Below are 25,447 nucleotides of genomic sequence, written 5' to 3'. Positions count from 1 at the left end.
AGCAGGGAGGGGGCATGGCTATGATTAACATGAAGGGACCCTGCACTTCTGAATTTGCCACTACACTACTGATTCTAGCCTTTAATTGCCTTTGAGTCAACTAGGTCAGCACAATGGCATGCACCTAATTTGTTGCGCTGGAACTGACATGTAGTAGCGCGGATTCATTCCTGTCTACTCGCTCTACTGCCCGAGGTCATCCTGCATTTTTTTTAAAAAAAGCACTCCCTCGCTCTTCTTAAAATGGTTTTCATTGATCATAACTGTTGCGATATTGCAGGTAGGGGGGCAAACTGCCCAGAATCAAGTTCGCTCTCCTCCGAAAGCGAACAGGAACCAACAGCTGTTTTCGCTCGCGCGCCGCTGCCAAAAAGGAGAGTGGCGGAGGGGTGTGCCAGATTGTCACAGCCTCGCTCGTTAAGCTTCAACCACTCGCTCAAGCCGCGGCCCGTCGAATGTTGCAATCGCCCTTCTGGCTTGCACTTAACGAAGGGAAGATCACGCCGCCTACTCGTGCCCATCGGGCCAATGGCTTGGCCAACTGGAAGCTGTGGACCAATCGGTGTGGTAATGAGCTTACCCAAGCGCAAGGAACCAGTAGGAAAGCGGAGTTACTAAGCGTCGCTATGGCTCAGAGCGCCGCCTGCCTTTGCAATATCTGGAGAAGCGGCGCCGGCTGAGAAGTCACAAACGAGAGAAACGCGGAGAGAAACCAATCCTGGGAATCATGGACTCGAAGAAGCACGTGGCAAACTTCGGTGCGGGACCTGCTAAACTGCCGCGCTCGGTACGTGCTCCGCTGGGAAGGGTTATTATGCCTAACGTGGTTCATTCTGAGCCCTTGATGGTACATGCCTTGCATAAATCCTGCAGGCAAGATGTGTGGAGAGTTTGCAATGTGTAGTTCGGTCCTGTGTATGCGTGTTTGGAAGAGGCTGCAATCCTAGATTCGCTTATCTGGGAGTAAGCCCTATTGAAGTAGGTGTAGGCTTGCACTGTGAGTTAGTTTAGTAGGGTTACCTCTAAGGAATGTGTCCTAACGTCAGACCGCCCTTCGAGAACAGCGGTGATTGGGTCAGGTGAGTATGCTTTTTGGCGCTCAGTACAGCGGTCATCGCAGCCTTAAGAAGTTGCAGATCATTTATCAAGAAACACTTCCTAAATCAACATTTCATAACAAAAGGTGTGTGTTCAGCGTGTTCCTATTTGATCCAATGCTGTTAATGGAAGATCAACGGCTATAGTCCATAGAATTGCGCCGCTGTGGAAGCGGTATCTCTTAGGGGCAGTTTGCAAGCTTGTTTTAAGTGCAGAGATCTAGAGGTTCCCGTGTTCTGCCAGTTAAGGAGTGTCTAAAGAGGGATATTAGTACGTCGTAACAAATGAAGGATTTTTGCATTCCAGGTTAACATGGAGCAATGGGTGTCAAGAGTTGGGGACTTTTAAAAAAAGTAATTATAGACGGCCCTTAAGCATTCTATTAGTGAATCTTTGGCAAGTACATTCATTTGATGGCGGGTTAGCGCTAGCTTACCTCTTTATATCTTCACTTCTCTGCTTAGCATGTTAGCATATCACCTTTCATACTTAAAGCTATCAAAAAGCAGTGAGATCTAGATGAACACCTTTAGTGAAGAAGAGGCATTTGCTAATGGCTTGGGCTGCAATCCAGTGCACACTTACCTGGGAGTAAATCACATTGAACCCAGTGGCACTTACTTCTGGATAGACATGTATTGGGTTGTAGCCTTCTTCTAATTGCGCTAGTATAGGAGGGGAAATGCCTTTTTCAAGGACATCCCAAAACATCTGGCCAAGGGAATGTCTACATTGCCCCCCTCGCCTTTTATCTCACAAAGCGCCTGTCTCATCTTGGAAGAGTGCAAAGCACATTCAGTCTCTCTCCTTCTCCCCTCTCCTGTTAAAAGGATTCACTTCAGTCTGTTTTATAGCATCAGACTTCTCACCTGTGCTGTTAAATCTGCACCTGGTTACAAGATTTTAATTTCATGTCACTCCAAAAGAAATTATTTGTGTGTCTTTTATTGCAGGAAAACTTTCTGCTGAGCTGATTATAACAAGGCTCATTGTTAGACAGAGCTACTCCAGGGGCTTTAAAGAAAAGTGTGGCGGGTCCATGTGCCAGCAGCTATGAAAAGCTTGCGAAATGTCTTCTGCCGTTGCTCCAACAACTATGAAAAAGAATATAGTTTTCTTATTTTTGCCAGCTGAGAAGGCTACTGAGTATCTGAGTGCTTGGAATTAAAAAATCTTACTCCTTTTGTGCATTTAGGGCTCTAGGATTTAAAGAATCCATTGTTTTCTTTTGCTGAATAAATCCTTTGTGAACATGTAGGACAGAAGATAAGTATTTGCAGATATGCTAGTTTAACTCCAGGCAACTGGAGAAATAGATTTTAAGGAACATATGGTAGTAATATGCTGGCTATAGACTTATCTGCTCAGAAAGTTGCATCAGCAGCTGTCTTTATCCAATCACATCTGGGAGAGGTGTGGCTCCTGCTTGGATATAAATTAGTTTTCCAGCTTTACATAAGAATTGCATGCCTAAGCACATTTGTTCATTTTAAGCACTGCTGTGTGTTCTTGTTTAGACCTGAGAAGCTGGGGAGTTGCTATTCATTTCCAGAAGTCTGCTTTAGAATATTACAGTTAGCATTTTACTGAAAATGACTTTGTAAATAGCATTTGATATGGCAGGGATGGGGAACTTGTAACTCATCCGATGATGTGTGAGTCCAACCTCCATAAAGCCCCAGCCAGTATAGCCAATGGGCAAGGGAGATGGGAGTTGTAGTCCATCCACATCTAGAAGGCCACAGATTCCCCATCTCTGATACTGAGCTTGATATCTTTTCCAGTCAAAGGATTCTGCACCAAGGTCTTACAGTTGCACTGAATCTAATTAATTGCCTAGGTTTCTTATCAAGAAAGAAGCTTTGGTGTTTAACAAAACTATCTAAATACATGTGTATCAATGGCTATTGAAAATTTCCTCTATTTTCCAGTAGGTTACTGGGGAAAAATGATGCCCAGTATTACTAGTACGAGATCTGATCTCTGAAAATCCAACCTCAAAGTACCTCCTGTTGGTTATTTGAGCTTAAATAGTTGTTTATTGAAAATATTGTCCGAAATGCTGTGCATGTCTGATGTTAATAGGCACAGAGTTCCAAAAAGTAGGCGCTGCCACACTAAAAGAAGAATTTCTTATGTGCAGAACGAGCATAATGTGGCACCTGTAATAGGGCCAGTTCCACAGATTGAACGGCTCAAGTGGGCACATATGAGGTAAGGCTGTCCGTAAGCCAACTGATCCTAAGCTGTTAAGGGCTTTAATACTAGTAGAAGGTGGCAGGGTCAGTCTCTGGTATCTCCAATTCTATAAATAGCAACAACAATAATAAAAGGATCTGGTGATAGAAAATGACCTGGCATACGTATGCCTGCCAGTGCCTGGATAAATGCTGTAATACATTCATAATTGTGTGTGCATATCTATATCTGTATTATATAGTATGTAGAATCTGTGTGATTTGCTATTGACATATCTACAATTATGCTGATTTTATTTCTTTTGTAGGTATTGTTAGAAGCCCAGAAAGAATTGGTGGATTATAAAGGCCTTGGCATTAGTGTTCTTGGTAAGGTACTCATATTTATCCTGGATGTCTTTTCAGCATTTAGAGCTGTTAGTTGTATTTTATAGTGAACAAAACAAGGATGAGTTGCATATTTCAGTCTAGATGTTTCCTGTTTCAGAACTGTCCTTTCTAAAATATCTCTTGTATTTTTATCCCACACTTCCACCAATCAGCTCAGGAAAGCATACACTGGAAGGGGACGAGAGTGTTAACATTTTCCCTCATATTTTCACTCTGCAGAAGGTTACGCTTGACAAACTGTGATTGGTTGGTTCAGAGTCATCCAGTGAGCTTCATAGTTGGTCAGGGCTTTTAATTTGGGTCTTCCTGGTCCAGCTACAACACTCCAGTCTCTGCTATCCAATGCCAGCTCTTACTATTCCATTTCACTTCTCTTATGAAATGAATTGGAGGTTCAGCTACTTTTGCACTTTCTACCCCAATCCTATAAAAGCTGTTATAGACTGGAACAGGAGCAATCACCCTTTTCTAGCAATTTCCTAAAGGGAATGGGACCTTTGATGTACATCCCTGTGCCTGAACAGGCTATTCCAGAAATGTAAATTGAAGGAAGTCAATCCTTGCACACAATTTCTGTACACACAGCTCTGCTGTCTCCGTTAAAATCCATGGAAAAACATGTACAAGTTTCATGTGCATGCTAGTGTACATGGTTCAGGGCTAAAATATATTCTGCAGCAAGACTAGAGATGTGAAGGTCCATAAAAAACCCCAGAAAATTTCAGAAAGAAAATTTTTTTCTGCTCCCCCAATTTTTCCATTGTTTTTAAATTGGGAAAAACAGAAAAAACTATGCCCCCCATTTTTTTTCTGTTTTTTCCCCTCCAGACCTGAAGAAATATGAGTTAAAAATTGGACATTTTACAAAGCCAATTTCATTTTAGTGGCATGGCTTGTATCGTGTCATTTCTAATATATTTCTTTTGTCATAGAAATGAGCCACAGGACATCTGATTTTTCAAAAATCATCAAATCAGCTGAAAATTGTTTGCGTGAACTTCTGTAAGTTATACATTTTATTCACACAATCAAAAGCCTTTCATTTGAAGATGTTATAGTGTGATTTCTTTACTGTTAATCAAAGGGTCTGTTTTATTGGTATGAAAATAAACACTTTGTGCCTCTTTTTTCTGCATGATTTGTTTTTAAAACATGTTCAGTTAGCTCTTCTACTATTGTGCTGTCAGGTGCGAAATACACATAACACCCTAATAATACTTGTAATAGTGGCCCAGCATCGAAGGTTGGATCCAGACAAAGTTGTTTATATATAAGTCCACTAGTTTCAGTGGGACCTAAATTAGTCATTTAGTAACATTTCACAGTAAGTGCAACCAACTGGATCCAATCCAGTATTTCGAATTAGCAAAGCAACTTTTGGAAGGGGGTGGGATTTAAAGTAGTCAACTGGTGGGAAGAGAGGATGTGTTGAATCCTTTTCCTACTGGCTACTTTGGAATCTTGAACACTAGGGATGCTGGGGGGGAGGGGAGGAGCTTTCTTGGATTCTAGTTGGCCCTTGTAGTATGCAGTGGAGACCACAGGACACCTCCTGTGTTAACCTCCTGGGGAAATGCAGCTCCCCCTTTCCCATCCATTACTGGCATGTCTTGCTTCTGTGTCAGTTCATATCAATGGTATAAATCAGTGAAGATCTATGTGGGCAAGTTCAAAACCTTTCTGCAGCAGTGGTGGCTGGTGGCTCCATGTGAAATCTGCTCCAAGTTGTAAACTGAACTTTTAAGGAGTTGTTCAAGGTGCTTCAGCACTTTGGACAGCTCCTTGAAGGTTGAGAGTAAAACCCTTGTGATAAGATACAGAATATGTGGTTAAGCTTGTTCTAAAAAAGTCAAAAGCAGGCCTACCTTCTTGTAGGCCTTCTTGTTATCTGCTCTGTAATTTCTGGCTTAGTTTTGTAATAGATGTATAGGATTCGGGGGGCATAAGACAATATCTTTGGCATACTTTGAAGGTAAGGGAGCTCCTAATACTGGCCCCATCTGGAATCTGGAAGGAACCCTGCATAGTGATTGGAGAAGAATCTTCTTTGTTGTTGTTGTTATGTGCCTTCAAGTCGATGTTGACTTATGGCGACCCTATGAATCAGCGACCTCCAATAACATCTGTTATAAACCATCCTGTTCAGATCTTGTAAGTTCAGGGCTTGTAAGTTCAGTCCATCTCTTGTTTGGCCTTCCTCTTTTTCTACTCATTCTGTTTTTCCCAGCATTATTGTCTTTTCTAGTGAATCATGCCTTCTCATGATGTGTCCAAAGTACGATAACCTCAGTTTCATCATTTTAGCTTCTAGTGATAGTTCTGGTTTAATTTGTTCTAACACCCAATTATTTGTCTTTTTTGCCGTCTGTGGTATCTGCAAAGCTGTCGTCCAACACCACATTTCAAATGACTTGATTTTTCTCTTATCCACTTTTTTTCCACTGTCCAACTTTCACATCCATACATAGAGATTTGTAGTGGGACCCTAATATGCTCTATTGCAGTGGCTTTTGTACTACTCTGAAAATGCAGCAACATGTGATGCAGCCACTAGGTGGTTGAATAGCATTCACCAGCTGCACCAGATACTTGACACCTGTAAACTGTCTTCCTAGAGTGGTTCAAAGTTTTAGGAAGTTATCTGACATCCACAGACACCCCCTTGCATCCAGAAAATGTTTTTTTCCAACTGCTATCTGTGCTGGAAGTTTGGAGTGTGTGGTCTCTAAGATCCCCAGGGGACTCTGGAATTCTTCCTAGTATATCTGGGAGGGGGGGAGTCTGGATGCTTCTAGCATTCCTGGAGTGGCACCTCACAGACTTCATACTGGGTTTGTGCTAAGACGTCAGATACTTTTGCATGTACTTGGACTGGCATGAATTATTGAATCAGTTCTGTCTTCTGCAGTTCACTCTGGAGTTTGTCCAAACAGAATGGTTACATTCTTCATTCTGTTAAAACATTGTGGAGTTACACCAAGCATATCCCCACTTGGTTATCAATAATCTTACATTGTCAGCAATTATCCAGCCACAGCAAAATACTTTCTTCTTCATGCTGCATGAAGGTGATTGTTCCAATCCCAACATTCATAGAGCATCTGAAATAAAAAAAAATTGCCCTTTTTTGAAAAGCAGAAGTATGTGTACTACTATATAATGCATATTCGGCTGACAAAGGATTATATTAAAATACTGTGTATTAGTTGAAAACCTGGATCTTGATGCTGATTATTTACAAATAATGTAAAACATTTTAACTATGAATGAGCAAGAAGAGTTTTATTGACTTGTATGCTCTCCTCTAAAATCTTTTTTTCCACCTCTTTATCTGATTTGGAGGCAGGGCGGGAGGGAGGCAATCAAATGTTATGAATCCTGAAGTGATAATATAATTTTATTTTATTATTGTTTTAATTTATTACCTGCCCTTCACCCTGAGGTGTCTGGGCGGGTTGCAACAGTTTAAAATACATTGTTAAAAACAACTTAAAATAAAGGCATTTACCCATTCTTTTCCTTTGCACAGTAATATACCAGACAACTACAAAGTGATTTTTCTCCAAGGAGGTGGATCTGGACAATTTAGTGGTGTTCCATTTAATCTGATTGGGCTAAAAGAAGCCAGGTGTGCTGATTATGTGGTTACAGGAGCTTGGTCAGCAAAAGCAGCCAAGGAAGCTGAGAAATATGCCAAAGTGAATCTTGTTCATCCTAAACTCTCTAGTTATACAAGTAAGTTAATTTGTAAGCCACACTGTTATATGTGCCATTGTTATTTTCTTTTTTCCTTATAGTTCTTTTAAGTGGTATTTAATGTGAGACATGATTCATTAATTTTAGTAGGTCTGTTCTGAGTGGGATTTAGTTGGCTACAACCCTATGATTTGTAACAACAAACTAAGTCAGAACTATTGAAAAAAGTTGTTCTACGTGCAGTAGAATTATTTGCAATCCTGAGGAAAAATGGGTACCTTGGTATGAAAGCTTGTTATCTCATTTCTGAAATACAACCTTTCTTATGATTGTACTATCTCTCCCCAGTCCTTGACCTTGATCATCTTTGTTAATGGAGTCTTTTAAAAAAAATAATGCTGAATTTGCACCAAATGTATACCTGTGTCCCCCTTCACTGTAGTTGCTTTTAACCATTTTTGCCAGTTGCTTTTAGAAGCTAAATCTGGCCACTTCAATCCCATCTTAGCCCTCTCCCCTCCTCAGGGCACATTACATCCAAGGTTCTGGGCTGCGTGTGGGTGAAATGGTGCATGGGGGGGGAGAACAAAAGTTAAAAGCATGGAAAAATTAGTACAGGTGGAATGAAGATCAAAACCGAAATACAATTTGACAAGAGTGCTGGTCTGGAAGTGCCCATGATGTAGAAGAACAGGACAATTTGCTACATCTGTAAATACATCTTGTTCTACCCACTTAACAAACAGATGAGTGTATTGTCTGTGTATCTGCTGTGCAGTGCATAAATTATTTGTTTTCCCCCCTATTAAAGACTTCAAAGACTCCAAAGCTGGACTTTGGTAGGGCTTCCAGTAGTTACAGGCCCGAGTTTCAGTTCACAGCTCTGTGCTCCTTCCTATGGTTTTTACTGCCTTTCTTCTTGCTACTTTCTATCCCTGCCATTATTTTGAAAACAGAATTAATTCTGTGAATCAGTCATAGAAGCAAATACATTATTTTCACAGTAAAAACAGGGTGCATTTGAATTCTTTGATATAGTCCTATTTATTCACCACTAGGGTTGTTAGGTGTCGTGGTAAAATTGGCAGGATTTTATCCTTGGGGTCTTCAGTAAAAGGAGTTTAGATTTCAGTCCTGTACACAGTCCTGGGAATATCCAGTGGATTTAGTGAGGCTTACGTCTGAGTAGAAAGACATAGGATTTCACTGGTAATCTTAACGTAAGGAGCCAAGATCAAGGAGCAAACTATTCCAATCTTCCTCATGATGGTGCCCTCCAGATTCTGTTGGACTCCAGCAATATCCAGAGGGTGCCAGGTTGGGGAAGGCAGAATTATTCTCTAAAGCAGGGTTGGTTAACTTGTGGCTCTCCAGATGTTGCTGATTTACAGTATGCATCATTTCTGGCCATTGGCCATGCTGGATGGGGCTGATGTGAAATGTAGTTCAGCAATACCATAAATTAGTTTCAAGTACCCACTTTTCTCCAAAATATTCATGCATTGTCAGGTTCTCTCCTTTGTTTAGAAAAGAGCAACTGATGTGAAAGGCAGGCACCTTTCTTATGGCAATAAAAGCATAATTATGTGTTCAAAATGATGGGAAAGATGACAATCTTGCACTAGAGAACATTTAGAGACTTATCCCACTTTTGAAAAACAAAGTTGCCAAGTGCCATCAGGTACAATCCCAAATACCATAGACATTTACCTTAAGTTCCATGATTCCTCATCTGTCTCAGGGTTAGAATCTCAGGAGATCTTGAAACTTTGTTCACCACTAATATTGCTAAGTTTTATTTCAAGTGTACACAATGCTGCTTTTACAAGTGATGTCAGAGAAATAAAGGTGTGAAATATGGCCAATATGGTGGCATGCAGCATGGGAAATATTTAGCATAAAAGATAAGATTTTGTGATAGATGCACATAGTTATGTTTCTTGAAGAGAGGAGTCTTGAAAGATATGCACTGAACAACTGATAATTGCCCTCTTATCTATACTAGGCGTGACTAACCTGTGACTCTCCAGATGTTGCTGAATTACGTCTTCCATCATCCCTGGAAATTGACCATGCTGGCTGTGGCTAATGGGAGTTAGCAACATCTGGAGATCCACAGGCTAGTCACCTCCGATCCATCCTGGGTTGATTATGGTATTAGTGTTTTTCAAGGATGGCATTGTGTGTTGCTGGGAATTGCTGATCTCAAATATATAAATGATTCATGCATCAGAAGCAGAGAAGAAATCTTTGCACCTTCTCCAGGGTGAGAAGTGCAAGTTTGTGATGTATGTTAAAGTTATGCATCCCATCATGGGGAAAATGTGTGTAGCAGCAACACCTACATTATAGCGTGACCATTTGCAAATTCTCTGTTGGTGCTTGGGTGTATGAGTAGCCTATCTAAGACTGCAAAAATGTTACCATCAATGAAGATTATCATGTATTATGTAGATCAGGGTGGGGAACCTATGACCTGCCAGGCTTGCTGGATTCCAACAGCCTTAGCCCACATGCCAATGGTCAGAGATGATGGGAATTGTGAAGTTGTGGCCCTCCAAATGTTGCTAGACATGATGTAGATGCATGAGTGGCCTAACTGCATATTATGTTGCAGAAGATTACTTTCTCACTTAAATGCTACAATTATGTTGAATGGTGATCTGTTCTGAAGCAAACTGTTGTCATCCTCTTAATCTAACAGATTTTGCTATTTCCATGAGAATTCATGGTGGATGGTGGGTGTTTTTTTTTAAATAATCAGTTTTCCTTCTGTAGCTAGTCCAGAATGAATTAACTGTTGGTAAAGCAATAGAAATGTGACTTTCAAAGATCAGTGTTTAAAGGAAAACTGCATTATTATCAGATTGCTGAGTCTACTGGTTGGGAAATATTCCCATTGTTTCTCTTCCTGTCGTATCTGCTTCAGAAATCCCTGATCCAAGCACTTGGAACATTAACCCTGATGCCTCTTATGTCTATTATTGTGCGAATGAGACTGTCCATGGTGTGGAGTTTGACTTTGTACCTGACGTTGGAAAGGCAGTCTTAGTTTGTGATATGTCATCAAACTTCCTCTCCAGGCCAGTGGATGTTTCTAAGGTAAAGTTCCAAAAGGGCAGTTTGCAAGCTTTAACCTGAGATCTCAAGGTTTGGCTCACTAAGGCTGATTCTTGTTTTGCTTTTAGTCATACTGAAGCATATCTACATTTAGAAGATACCTGAAGGCCCAGGGGGAAAAACAGAGAATTGGGGGTGGGGGAAACTGTTTGTTCCCTAATTTTTCTGTTTTTTTCTGGGCCTTCACATCTCTAGCTACATTACAAACTTGCATCACTTTTTTATCTGCATTATGCTAGCGTAAGTCATTACTTCTCCATAAAGCAGGGGTGAGAAACCTCTGCCCTCTGGGCCAAACTTGACCCACCAGGCTGTTTTGGGGAAGCCACAGCCACCTGACCTACACCTGATGTCATGCATAATGTCAGGTGTGGGGTGGGTAAGGACGGGGCTTCAAAGGAGCAGTGGGGAGCCTAGGGTGGGCTTTTGATTATTCCTTTGATGAAATAAGGCACACTCCTAAAGGCAGAGCTTTCCAGAGGTGGAAAGGAACGGGCATTGCTCAAGGAGACGGAAGCAGTTTCCAGTCAATGGAAACTGCTTTTCCCTCTCAGCACTGTTCTTTAAAGTGCAGCTCCCTTACACCTTTGATGTCAGGGATGGAAAGGCGAAGCATTGGAAGGCTTCCAAAGCATAGGGCTGGCAACACCCCATGTGCTATTGTTCCCAACCCCATGGGAACCCCATGCAGTGGAGTTTGACAGGTGGACAGGACAACACATCTGTCATTTATATGACATCACAATGCTGACATGTGATTGACAGCTGGATTGCCCTGCCCACTTGTCAACATTGGCCCGTAGTGTGGGGCCAGGTAAAGAACTGGCCCCTGAAGCCAAAAAGGTTCCCCACCCCTGCCCTAAAGCATCCTGGAAATTGTAGTTTGCTGAGAATTCTCTTTTGGTGAACCTGTTGTAATTACTTTTTAATAATCTTGTCATGGAACTCTTAAGCACACCTGCTAAGGACTTAAGTCCCATGACTCAGTGGGGCCTACTTCTGGGTAAACATGCTGAGGATTGCACTGCAAGTCCTCCAAGTACTGGTTTAAAAAGCATGCATTTTAACCTGGAAAGTTGGCATCCCTGGGATGGGAGCTTTTCTTTTTCAGCATATGCATTAGTAAGTGCTTTAGCTTACTAATGTTTATCAGCAGTGAAAATGTGGCTCTTACTTGGTTGTGCATGCTTTTCCCTGACACAAGGGCAATGCTCAGTATATTAAAAAAACACACACTACCAAAAAAATTCTTTATCGGAATTGTCCCCAACTTATTCAGAGATTATTGCCACCATCCATGCTTGGTACAGTTACTTCGAGTTCTTGATGCGCATTATATATCATCTGTCCCTTAATTTTTGTACAGGAACTTACACCAGTTTATGTTCTGCTTATTGTGTACAAATGATTTCATGGATTTAATAGATATTTTCCCCTCTCTTCTCCCTCCTTCCCCCCATTCCAAATGCTAAGTTTGGTGTAATTTTTGCTGGTGCACAGAAGAATGCTGGCTGTGCTGGTGTCACAGTGGTTATAGTACGTGAGGATTTGATTGGTTTTGCACTCAAAGAGTGCCCAATTGTGTTGGACTACAAAGTGCAAGTAGAGAACTCCTCATTATACAACACTCCTCCATGCTTCAGGTAATTTTGCCACAGTACAATATCTTCCATCCTGCTTATTTACTCAGATGTTTACTATTTAAAGCAGCAGCTGGAAACCTTCAGTCCATGGGCTGACTTGGGGCTGCCACATCTCCCCATTTGGCCCATGTGGCCATTTTGGCTAAGCCACGTCCACCTGCCCTACACCAGATAAAGACCCAACTGGGCGACTGCAGGCATCTGCACAGTCCTTTGCAGGCACCAACAGTCAATTGATCATCGGGACTTGCTTAGTGTTGTGCATGACGTTTTGCAAGCTCCAGTGATCAGCTGATCACTGGCACTTGTGTGCACAGTGTTATCAAAAAACAGGTCACCTAATGTCATTGTGATGTCAGGTGGATAGATGGCCGTCCCTGCCCACCTGTCAAACTTGGCTCATTGGGGGATGGGGAAGGATGAGGATCTGGCACACCTTGATGTAAAGCCGTTCCAGAAATAAACACTTCAAAAAAAACTGTTATGTGTAGCTTTGCACTGGAGAAGCTACTTTGGCATTGAAAATGTAGCATTCTGCTGTCTTGGTGTCATAACCAAATTCTCCCAGAGACATAAAATGTCAGGGCAGTAGAAATTTTAGTGGAGTTCCTGCTTTTCCTGATGTGGTCTTTAGCAGGACTGGCAGGGTACTCTTGTCATAGTGTCTTCTGTGAGTTGTTTCCTACGCCACTGCCCATAGGCTTACATGGGAGGCCTATACAGCAGTAGCAGCATTACTCTGGTCAGTGCTGGGTGATCACCATTTTAATTTCCCTAATGTACTTGGGGCACTGTGGGGGAAAAATGCAAAGGTAGTCTCTGCCAGGAGAGTGGGGCTTTTTGGTGACATTGGGACTGCCTCTGGAGAACGGAGCAAAAATATTCTCTGCCCATAGTTTCACAGTCCCTTCCATTGCCTAGATGCCTTTTTTGACTTATCTGTTTCAAGATGAATCTGCTGAGATCATCACTTTCCTTAGACCAAAATACCAAACACAATAACCACCATATCATTTCCACTTAATTGTTATCTAGGCATCATGATTACTAAAACAGAATCTGGTTAGTTCTGGATGCAAACAAGACAAAACTGAATGCAGGGTTACTCTGCTTGTTTGTGAATTGCTGATAGCAATGAAGTTGTGCTTTATGTTAGGAGGTAATTAGGAGCTAATAGTCATTCCAGAGTTGAGTGTTTGTGTATCTCTAAATATATGGCTATCCTTGTATACGGAAACAAAACCTCTCAATTCTACTCATGAATTATGTGAACAGAAAGTTATAGTTACGCAAGCTGTTCTTACCACTTTTTTCTCTAGTAGGTTAAGAATTTATAAAATAAGCATTTCATTTTTTTCAGACATCTAAACCTGCATTTCGAAAAGTCTGCTTCAGTTTAATCGGATATACCAGTGGTAAAATGATTGTGACTGTTAGGGCACAACTCAATATTTAATTGTATAACTTATGCCAAGCATATGCCACAGGATAGTGTCCTCTCATCCTTTTCCATTACATAGTTGATAAATTCTGTATTTCATACCAAAAGCCATTTATTTTGTAGTGAGTGTGAGGAGTGTTCTGGAATGTACCAGTAGTTTATCTAAGACCAGTCACTTTATTTTCTTTATTTATTGCAAATATTTTTGTGTTGCTCCTCAACTAAACATTTTCAGGGTCATTTGCAATAAGAAAAATACTACTCCACCCCCCGCGCCTCTGTTGGCAAGCACAATACAAGCACCTGCAAAGATTTTTAATCTTTTAAAATATGGCCATGACTAGACCCATGTAACATTATGGTTAAAAAATAGAACCAAGTAAAGCTTCTAGGCAAAGACAAAAGCCGGGGGAGGGGGAAGAATGCATCAAAACTGCAATCCAAAGCACACTTACCTGAGAGTAAGTCCCATTGAACCCAATGGAGCTTACTTCTGAGTAGACATGAACTGCAGCCAGTCTTCTTTTTGACCAGTGGTGAATTTTGCATGCATTGTTTTTTGTGCAGAGAATAAGAATGCTGCTTGAAACAATGACTACTAAATAACCAGTAGCTTATATAATAACTGAATGCTGTAGCAGGGACAAGAAAAAAATCAGGTTGGACAACGTCAAACTTTAAACTCTTTCCCATTTTGGGGGGATGGTATGTGTGCTGGTGACCCATTTTGTAGAATGTTCTGTGTTCTGGTGTTGCAAAGATATTAACCTGAAAGTTGGCAGGATGTGCCAGCCTTGAGTTTGTGTTTTTAAAAGCCACTTGTGCGTTGCAAGAGATTACCCAGACTCCTTTTTCAGTCCTCCTGACTGCTTCTCTTTCTTCTTTGTGCTGGCATTAGTTGGCCCGGAACCTGAACTGAATGTTCATGAGCTGGTGTAGTGAAGCACTGAATTAAATTAGTCCAGTGCTGATCATTTTAACCTCTTGCCAAAAGAAGTTCTGGCTTCGTGACATTAATCTCCTGGGTGAAGATTAATAGGACTTTTCCACTCCCGGGGAGAAATCTCATTTCCTAGCTACAAGGATTTGTCTGATATTTTAATCTGTGACTACACCTGCTTTGGGGATGGTATGGAAGATTATTATGCAGCTTTTAAAGTGGGTCATTCAATTACTCCTCCACCCCGACACAAACCTATTTGTTGGGTGTATTTTGAGGATCATAAAGGCTTACATGCAATTCAGTACAGTGCAGGATATAGAATATTCCGGTTCTGGCCCAGCTGGGATTGATCTAGCCCATCAGGATATACAGGAATTGTCCTGGGGTGGGAGTTACTTCTGCAACAGGTCTGCAAATGCAGAGAGAAAGAGAAGCAGGGAAATAGAACAAAATAGCTAATGAAAAAGAATATTTACTACGGGGGGCTCTGCTCCCCTCCTCGCTCTGCTCGCCAACCCCCACCAACACCCAACTGCCCCAGGCACCTCCTCCCCTCACCAACCCCTACACCCTCAGGCACCCACGCTCCCCTCACCAACTTGCTTGTCTTGATTATTTTTTTCTCTGCTGTTGCCCAGGACAAACAGTGCCATAGTGCAGCTAGGCACAGACCACCCTGCCACCCACCCACCCAGGCTGCCGCCGCCACCACCACCTCCCCTGAACAAATGCTGCCACACAGTGTGCCAGGCAGGCAATGCAGGCAGCATGCAGGTGTGAAGGAGTGTTCAAGCCACCTGTCTCTGGCCCTGCAAACTGCAGCATGGCACTTACATTTTTATTTAGATATATATTTTAGGCATATTGTCTGCCAAAGGCGTGGAACCAGAATAAAAACATTACAATGAAATCCATAAAAAATACTTTTTTTAAAAAAACCCACCAATATACCTGTTTAAAATAAGCAACAACAAAAAAAAGCAGCAAAACTCAAAACCATAGCAACCAAATTTCAAATGCAACAAGCTGGGGAAAAATGTGCTCCAAACCAAAGGCCCAAGAAACAGAATGGTTTCACTGAATGTTGGAGTGCCTGCGGTGGGTGCGTGGCAATTGATCAGGAGAGAAAGTTCCAAAGCCTAGGTGCTGATACAGAAAAGCCTCTGTCTTGTGTCACTGATGGGACACAGAGCAGACTTGCAGTGATGATCTCATTGAGCATGCAGGTTCATGTTTTGAAGCCTTATTCAATTTGGGAGTTACATATTTAAAGCTAAAGACCTGAATTGTGCTTAGTGGACATGAAGTAAGGTGCATATGTGTGCAGTATGTGTATCAAGCAAGCCATGTGAGCATTAGCAAGCCACTAAAATAGCTGTAAATCCATTTTGTAACTGTAGTACAAGCAATGGTTTGTGTTGTGGTTTCAAACTCTGTTCTTTTGCCTGGAAGATTTGTTTTCCAGATCTGGCCCATACTAGCTTCAACATAATTCACACTACAGATTCCATACAAATGAATAAAGTTCCCAGGCTTACATTTGCCTTGATGAAAAGGCACCGGGCTTGCTTCAAGGGCCCTTATTTTTGGCATTGTCTGCCTCACTTAATGTCAATGGCTTTTGTGTAGTGTGTCAAAAATGGGATAAGTACCTGTGTGACAGCACAGATTGTTGCAATGCTGGTAGTGGTAAGTCTGCGACCAGATCCAATCACTGGCACAATGGCAGCTTTGCAAGTATAAGGAAAATAACCATGGTTGTGATTCCAAAGTAGTGACCAACCAGAATGTCCATGGAAAAGGCAGGCAGCTTTGCAGGACATTCCTCTAAAATGGCTGAGTAGATAAATAATGCAGGACAATGCTTCTCTGCCCATGTGCACTGTAAAAGATCAGATGAATTATTGTCATGGTGAGATATAATTGGGTCAGTTAGGATCAGGCTATTGCTTATAATTAACACTAAGTGTTTTGATTTGGGAGTAATTGGTCGTCTTGGTTCATATATGCACGTGATGGAAATGTGGCAAAGGGCAACATTTCTGGGAACTAGAATTCAGAAAAAGTGGACTAATTATGAAACCATCTTGCCCTCCCCACAATTAGCGTTGCTGCACATTTTTTTGGAACAAGATGCTGATATCCTAAATAAAGAGCTAGTGAGCCACTTGATATTTCCAGCAAGGGCTGTTATTGCCAGACACCGGAAGAACTTCAGTGTTACTACATTGGAATCTTGATATCCAAAAGGTTTGGCAAGTAGCACTTCTGGAAAAACTTACAAACAAAATGAAAATATTAAGGGGGCAACTTTTGTTAGAACCTGGTGGGACTTTATTGATTATACCAACAGAAGAGATGCAGGAAGGGCACCTTTCCCAGAGTATGCACATTTGTAGACTTTGTAGGGAAGCAGATATTGTTTTTCCTTTTTTGTAATTAAATATGAACATTACAGATGCAGGATCAAGAAATGTATTTGCAGAGGTTTATTTTCTCTTTATGTATGTATTTCAATTAAACTTTATAAAACAACAACAACAATAATACATATTTAGATGTCTATATGTTGATTTGGGAGTAATCCTGCCTGGTTCAGTGGGAGCAACTTCTTAGCTGAAAAACTGAATTGTGAGTGGGGAGTCTCTGCCATGAATTTACAAGGTGGTCTAGGGTCAGCGTTATCCCTTGGCTCCCCATTTGTAATATGGGGATAATGATATCAACCTACCTTACATTCAGAGTATCTTGGCAGTCCCTAAAGCAACTCTGTAAAGTGCTTTTAACAGTCTTGAGCACTGTATAGATGCTAATTATTATTATTAAAGTAACAGTAGCTGCAGTAAGTAAGCCTAGGATTATAGCCTTGAGCCTTGCCATGTGGTTCTGAAGTGTTTTTAAAGTTTATCCTGCAAATAAATGGAAAGGGCAGAAGAGTTTAAAATGGAGTCTTTCTGTATATGTTTAAGACAGAGTCATAGAATAAGGGCTTGCGGAGTGTGCCTTTGCAGAATCTACTTGAGGGTTTACTGAAAGAGAGCCTATTGGATGTGTGTGCCATTAAAACACACACATGCACCCTCTCTCCACTGGGCAGCGTATTATGCAAAGTGACATTTATGGGAAATATCTGTGATCAAGCAGAGTTCTCCTTTTTTGTAGCTAAAATCACATGAACAAAGTGGACTGTGAATGCTTTGCATTCTAATTTTCATTCAGTAACTGTCTCTGGAAATGTTTGTCAATGGCTGCATGAAAGTAGCAGGATTCTAGTAGCGTTCCTGACTACTGCAAAAAGCAGGTTGAGGTTAAAAGCTTAAATTAGTTTACTTAATTTGTATAGAAAGTGGGCTTGGCGAAAATGCTATTGCTCTCACATAAACAAGTGGCAAATTCAAATTGGCTCTCTGCCATTTGAGCCATGCTCCTTTAATGCCATCCAGTATTTCACAGCTGGAGCTCCTCTTGGTATAGACTGTAATTAAATGAAGAAGAATGGAAATTTTGCCCTGGTTTTAAATCTGCCACCTCCAATTGTCTCTGAATTGTTGCATTTCCTAGAGCATTTTTTGCTGGGAGCTGAGTTGTAATAAAAACCTGATTGGAAGCTATCTTGCTTTGGCTGACAAGTTTCACTTGTAATAAAAAGGATGCTTTGCCTTCTTGCATGTGGCATGGCTCACTCACTTGAGCCATTCAGAATGGTATGCCTGCTGACAACCTTGGCATGACACACTTCTGCTGTTCATGGCACACAACCAATTTAGAATAGATAGTGGGTGACTTTGTAAGAGGGCTGGGATAAATGTTACAGGGTATGCCTTGGAAACAGATAGCTTTCTCCCCCCCCCCTTTTTTTTTTTGCTGGTTCTATTATTATTATTAATTAAATTTTATACCGCCCCATAGCCGAAGCTCTCTGGGCGGTGCACAACATCAAAATATCAACATACAATTTAAAACCACACATTAATCAATTTAAAACATAACTCATTAAATGTTCTGTACAGTATAAACAAAACTAGCTGTTTTGTTACTAAGATGCATTTAGGATCATTGAATGTAGCTCTGCAAGTAACTGGTGCTGCTTCTTTTTTGATCCCAGTATCTATATCATGGGCTTGGTCCTGGAGTGGATAAAAAACAATGGTGGAACTGCAGCTATGGATCAACTTAGCCAAATGAAATCACAAATGATTTATAACATCATCGACGGATCCAATGGATTCTATGTGTAAGTTGCTCTAACTTTTGCTATTGTTTTTGTAATGTGACTTATAGTAAGACAGAAATCTCTGTCTGCACATCTGTTACTTCAAGAAAAGGGAGCTAAACCCTTTAACATTTCTGCGGAAACTTTTCTAGATGCTAGAACTGTGGGTAGTAGGCCAGGAGGTTACTGGTCCCAAGGATGCCCTGGGATTGCTCTTTTTTAAAAAATGTGTGCAATAAAGAATGTGAATTTGCAGCAGCAATCTGGCAAGCTTAGGTTGAAGCATTGCTTTTATAGGCTTGTAGAAATACCTGGGAAAACATAAACATTTATCTGTTACAAGGCAGAAGGGTGTTGCCTATAGCTAGACTCAAAAGAAGTGTTCAATAAATGAGAGTGAACTTCTACCCGATTACTGAAATTGGCTTGGATTTGGCAGGGGAAGGGGGTAAAATCAGCCAAGTGGCAAGTTGGCAAAGATTCAGAGAGGTATTTTAATGATTTGGCTTGACACACAATTGCCTTTTCCCCAGTTATATTCAAAATGTTTGGGGAATATTTGGCTTCCACAAGAGGTAGTGATGGCCACCAACTTAGAGAGCTTTAAAAGAAGATCGGACAACTTCATGGAGGATAAGGCTATCAGTGGCTACTAGCCATGATGGCTGTGCTCTGCCACCATAGTCAGAGGCAGTAGGCTTCTGAAAACCAGTTGCCGGAAGCTGCAGGAGGGGAGAGGGCTCTTGCACTCAGGTCCTGCTTGTGGGCTTCTGGTGGGCATCTGGTGGGCCACTGTGAGAACAGGATATTGGACTAGATGGGCTACTGTCCTGATCCAGCAGGCTCTTCTTATATTCTTAAGGGCCATAGTGCTTGAGCATATGTTTTGCATGCAAAAGGTCCCAGGTTCAATCCCCAGCATCTCTACACCTGTTTGAAACCCCTGAGAGCTGCTGCCAGTTGGTGTACTGTAGACAGTGGTCTGACTGGGCATTAGGCAGCTTCCTCCAAGACTTGCCTTCAGGTTTTCTGTATCCAACTCTAATTTTTATGCCTTTAACTCAGGGGTGGTTAACCCGTGGACCTTTCAACTCCTGTTGGACTACAGCTCCAGTTATCCCCAGTCAGCACGGCCAGTGGTCAGTGATGATGGGAGTTGTAACCCAACAACATCTGGATGGCCATATGTTAACCACTCCTGCTAACACCCATTGTAGCCCAGCTCACTTGTATTTCCATGGTTACCTTTTTGCTGCTGGTAACTAACTAGTAGCCTTCCCCCAAGTTGACCAGTGTAGAGTTCATTTAGATATGCCATAGTACAATGCCATCTCAGAGGGCTTTGTACATTTAGGAGATTGACTTGAGTGCTACCACCCTGCATGCCAATGAAAAAGCTTGTGGCCTAGCTTTCTTAGGCGCGCGCGCTCACAGAGAGTGAGAGGACTATACCATGCTGGAAACTGCACTCTTCAAATGGTAAGTAACCTGTAATGTGTCTTCATCCTATCTGTTTATAACTGATTGAGGGATTTGAGTTTTAAGCCAGGAGAAACTTTTTTCCCCTTAGACAGGTAATTCAGTTTTTGCCTCTAGCAGGTTGACTGCTTAGGAATTCACAACAGAAGTGGTGGCCGTTACTGTGATGGAATTACAGTCCTGCTGAGCTGTGTGCATCTTATCAGTATGTACTGCTGTATTTTGCAGCTTAGGTGGCAATGGTTTTGACTGAAGGCAAAGTCTTATCTGAAGCAGGGCTGTTTACCTGTGAAATGCCACCTAAGCAACGAAATGCCTCACTGGACAGAGCCAAATGTGACCAGCTTTTCAATGTTCCAGGAATCTTAGTCCATCTTGCAAACTTGCTACAGTCTGCCTATATTTTATTCTGTGCTTCCACTTCCTGGATCTACTTATGGCTGTGTGAATCAGTGAAATTGGAACTTAAGACAATAACGTGCATACTAGCCGATTTATGCCTGCCATCTTTGCAGATAGCTGGCTCTGGCAAAATTTAGAAAAAAGTTTCAGATGACTTGAACAGAAGTCTTAGGCTCTATGTATTCTTTTTAAAATGTACTTTTTCACTCATTTCAACCACAGCCAGAAGTGGCCTCTATAATGAATAACCATTCTCTCTTCCAAATGTGAATAGTTGGCAGTGGTTTGCTATTAAATTGTGTATTTGGTTTTTATACTTGTAAGCTGCTTAGGAGGCTATTTTGGCATTAAGAGGTATATAACTTAATCAACAATAATAATATCACAAGGGCGTATTGTTTTTTTCACATAATTGTATTTCAAGTTACCCGTGAGAGATAATAGGTGGAAGTGGTTTCCAGCGGCTGACCAAACATTATGCCACTTAGAAATGTAATCTAATTTATTAATAATAAATATTGATCTTTTAACATGTCAATAAATATAATCATACTGTAACATTTTCAGGTGCCCTGTGGAGAGGAAGAGCAGAAGCAGAATGAACGTTCCTTTCCGGATTGGCAGTATTAAGGGTGATGAGGCCCTGGAGAAGCAATTTCTTGATAAAGCTGTAGAAAACAACATGATATCCCTGAAAGGGCATAGGTAAGAAAGAGATTTGTGAAGAAACTCTGTCTGGGGTCAGTTCACAACATGACAGAAACAGCAATACAAATTGTACACACAAAAACGAGAAGGATTGCCACTTTTCAGAATCGTGGGGGGGGGAGAATACAGGCTGCATTAGTGCTGAATGTTACCCTGTTTCAGTGTTGTCTGAAAAATCCCTTATACGCACGAATGTGCAACTTTCCAGATATTTTTACATTTAAAAAAAAAAAAAAAACTTACAAGCCAAGTTTTTGTTTACGCTTCAGTGTGTGTGTTTAGGATACATATTGAACTAAGGTGGTAAGTATTGTTGCCAGTGTCCCTATCTGATATTGCTTCAGCCCTGTATTTTCTGCTAGTCATGGCTTACATAGGAAGCTGCCTCATAGTGAGCCAGGCCATTGGCCACCTAGCTCAGTATCGTCTGCTGTGACTAGAAGTAGTGGTTTTCCAGGGTTTCAGATGGAAGTCTTTCTCAGCCCAACCTGGAGATGCAGGGGATTGTGCCTGGGACTTTCTGCACGCAAAGCATGTACTTTACCACTGAGCTTCTTTGCCTTTCCCAGAGTGATACCTACTAGTCTAGAGTCATGTAATAAATGTAGTGATTGTATGCTGCTATGTAGCCATTTGGATTTGGCTGTCGCCTGCTGCTATCACACGAGGATGTGATCCTTGGACTGAAAAATATTCCCCACACCTCTTCTAGATTTTGCTGTCCCCCCCCAATCCCCTCGCTTCATGCTAAGAAAAACCCACATGTCCCTATGTCTCCAGCATTCTATGAGCCAAACAGCATGAAAGGGGAGTGTGTTAGCCACTGAGAAGAAACTTCTAACATGCATCCTTGACCTTTCCTGCTGCTTGGAGCCAATCAGAGTGAAAGGAGGCGAGTCAGCCACTAAGAAGACACATTTCAGTAGTTCTCTCATGCTGCTTGGCTCCTAGGGACGTCTGTTGTGGGAGAAGGCCTTAACCGGGATCTCATTCTCAACCTAGCAGGAGAAAAGGGGGAGGGGACATGGTTAGGACTAACATGAAGGGACCCTGCACTTCCAAATTCGCTACTCTACTACTGGTTCTTGGGCTGTAGTGTTGTTTTCTGTAGGCAGCTTTTCTCAGGAGGCCGAGTTTCAGTTTGTATGCATCTAAAACAGTGCTAACTACAGCATTGCTGTCTTTGGAAACGGTGCAATCTTCTACCTGAGATGTGCGTGCCTCTTGTTCATGTAAATCAGCCTTCCCCAGCCTGGTGCCTTCCACGTGTTGATGGTTTTCAACTCCCAGCAGCCCCTGCCAACATGCCCAATAAAGATGATGCAAATGATCATCCAGCAGCATATATGGAAGTACCAGATGGATAAAAATCAGGGGTGGGGAAGCTCCAGGCTTGGGGACCAGTTGCCCTCAGGAGTCTCCCCTGAGCCACCACCCCTCTCCTCTGGCCTTGCCTCTCACCAGCCCTGCTTCACAACTTCCTTGCGTGTTTTTGCTTGGCTGGAATGTGCCCTTGAACTCCGAGACTGCCTCTTGCCTGCCTGGATGGAGGATACAGAGGGATGTGAGTGTGAGTAGCAACTACTACAGAGGGAAAAGGTGCATTTGTTGCTCTGTCCACTTTTGCCTTTGGCCCTCGCCATGACTGCCAGGAAAGGAAGGCAGCTCTTGGGCTGAAAAAGATTCCCCACTCCGATATAAATAAATGTTCTGGACTACAAAGAGATGCAGTGTACTTGTGAAACTGAGTGACCCTCCAAATGTATGGTTTTCTTGCATTTCCCCTCATTCTTTCAGATCTGTGGGAGGAATCCGTGCTTCTTTATATAATGCAGTGACCAGAGAGGATACTGAGAAGTTAGCGACATTTATGAAGAGCTTCATGGAGAAACATCAGTCATGAACTCAAAGAAATTGGAAACAGAAGTGTAACGAGTTGAAAAGTGGTAGAAAGACTTCATATAAAACATTCAATAGGGCAGTCAAATTTTGGAAATTACTAAAAATTCCCTAACTCTTACTAAAAATTCCCTAACTCTTACATCAACCTTGTCCCCAAAACAGTTTTGGCTCTTGTAGATCCAGGCTGGCTTGCCCCAGCACTTTGGGAATTGGCCCCAGTGTATATCACAATGCTCTGAGGTGTGTGGTTGTTTGGTTTTTTTAAAGGGGGTGGGTGGGAGATATTTCAGTGACCCATCCAAGGACTGGTAATCTTCTACATTCCATAACTGATAGCACCATTTCCACTTCTAAGGTACATTTTATGTCCAATATCTCTTTGGTGCCTTTTGTTACATTTTCCTGGAGTTAGTCTCTTCCTTGATCTTTTGATTCTAAAACTTAACAGGGCTATGTGCTTAGTACAGTAAGCAGAGTTAAATTATTACCCTTGTTTAGAGAACATAAGGCTACGTTTGGTGGGAACATTTTTATATGTTTAGTAATTCCAGGTATATATTACTAATGGTGTCTAAGGAAACTACTGTCACTCATCCATTACTTATTTCAGGTCTTAGTCTTGCAAACATTTTGAAACAGGAAGCCTAATAAGTTTTGTTGGCTTGACGGTTGAATTGTCAAGCACACACTTAACTATACCATGGTGCAATACTGTCTTCCCCACCCCCCCTTTAAAATATTGAACTCCAACTTAAAATATTTCCATTGGGCTCCCTTCTATTCTACAGCACATAAACCAAAAGCGCTTTCTTTCCCTGTGCTCACCTAGCTTTTTGAAACCAACATCGCCTTCCATACCAGACGCCATACGATTCCCCCTTATGAATGTTTTTGGTCAGGGTTAAGAATGTAAGAATTCATCATTGCCCATTCTCCCCTGTATTCATCAAACGCAGCACTGTTTTTTCCATCAAAGACTATTATTTGTGTTACTGTCTGCTGTGGCAAAATTACGTAACTTACACAGTTATAATAATTATATACGTTACCTTGTCATTACATTATTCCACCCCATTCATTTCAGTGCAAAGGAAATACAGTGCAAATGATGGTGAGAAATGTATTCAGCTGCATATTATTTGCAGACAAAGCAACAACAGCAGCAACTACCAATCATATTTGCTGGATTTATTTCTGTTCTGGATATGGGACGAATAAGCAAACACTGGCAATTCACGCTCCCATTTCTGTTTTTGCCTGAACTCCCTGATATCATTGGGACCTCGAGAGGAAGAGAGGGTAATAGATGATGATGATGATGATGATGACAGTCGGGGCCACATCACATATTTTGTGTCCTACTGGAAGCAAAATGGGGCCCTTTATGTTCATCAAACAATTGTTCCATACATTATTTTTTCCTCCCCTGCATAGCGATAGTGTCCTTATGGGAAACCTGTCATGTGTGAAGTAACCCACAGTCTAACATTGAACCTCCCATTCACCACAAGCTATCTTTTTACCCTCCTCATCCTATTTCATGTTCTCTCGCTCTCTGGCATAACTTCCCCATCTGCCCAATAATGTGTCCCTTACAAATAAATCTTAGCTAAAACAATGAGTTTCTCAAAGCCTACATTCATTAACTCTCAACACTTTTTTTAAATGTTCCTGTAGCTGCTTGTTACATGAAATAACAAATTACTGATAGAATTTGGCCTCTTGATCAGTTTGTGTCTCCTCAGGATTGGCGTTTCTAGAGCTGGGAACATAGTTCCCAATTTTTTTGTATAATTTCATGTACAATATAATAAAACATATTCATGCTAAAATAATATTAAGAACACCCCTTTTATATTCTTGCTGTTTATGCTTGAAAGTGTCTGTGCACCCATATGGAAGAAATAGTTTTGTCACCTTACTTTAAAATAACCATGTTTTACTTGCTTTGTCGTACACTGAATTGAAAAATAATAAATTCTTGCTAAGTATTGCTAATAAATTTGATCTTGTTTGTTTTAACTTTGAAAGCTCAGATGCGATGGGAAACTATATTCTGGGACACCCTTTAAAAAAAAAAAAAGCTACCTCAAGTTTTACACCTATTCGAAATAATTCTCTGTGAATCTTTGCTACCTCAGCTCAACAGTGGACCTGTACATTCACATACTTGCATATAGCCTGGATAGTACTTGGTACGGTGTAGCCAAAGTG

General features: G+C 41.4%; 1 protein-coding gene across 1 annotated transcript; it reads left to right on the top strand.

Annotated features, from left to right (window-relative positions):
* Window positions 1-613: 613 nt before the first annotated feature.
* Window positions 614-25,235, top strand: PSAT1 (phosphoserine aminotransferase 1). Its single transcript, XM_061627357.1, has 9 exons — window positions 614-787; window positions 3,605-3,665; window positions 4,619-4,688; window positions 7,216-7,421; window positions 10,312-10,484; window positions 11,976-12,145; window positions 18,635-18,763; window positions 21,191-21,328; window positions 23,129-25,235. Exons 1-9 carry the CDS (start codon window positions 728-730, stop codon window positions 23,232-23,234), a joined length of 1,113 nt encoding a protein of 370 aa, XP_061483341.1. The 5' UTR covers window positions 614-727; the 3' UTR covers window positions 23,235-25,235.
* The last annotated feature ends 212 nt before the right edge of the window (window positions 25,236-25,447 follow it).

Source organism: Rhineura floridana, chromosome 1 (assembly GCF_030035675.1).
Source record: "Rhineura floridana isolate rRhiFlo1 chromosome 1, rRhiFlo1.hap2, whole genome shotgun sequence".
Classification (NCBI taxonomy): domain Eukaryota; kingdom Metazoa; phylum Chordata; class Lepidosauria; order Squamata; family Rhineuridae; genus Rhineura; species Rhineura floridana.
Note: the sequence above shows the minus strand (reverse complement) of the source record. Positions and strands in the feature narration are given on the sequence as shown.

Excerpts from the sequence above, each read along its gene's own strand:
- PSAT1 (XM_061627357.1), top strand. The coding sequence starts at position 728 with ATGGACTCGAAGAAGCACGTGGCAAACTTCGGTGCGGGACCTGCTAAA. Across the intron at positions 788-3,604 it reads CTGCTAAACTGCCGCGCTCG|GTATTGTTAGAAGCCCAGAA; the intron begins GTACGTGCTCCG and ends TTTCTTTTGTAG. Across the intron at positions 12,146-18,634 it reads AACACTCCTCCATGCTTCAG|TATCTATATCATGGGCTTGG; the intron begins GTAATTTTGCCA and ends TTTTGATCCCAG.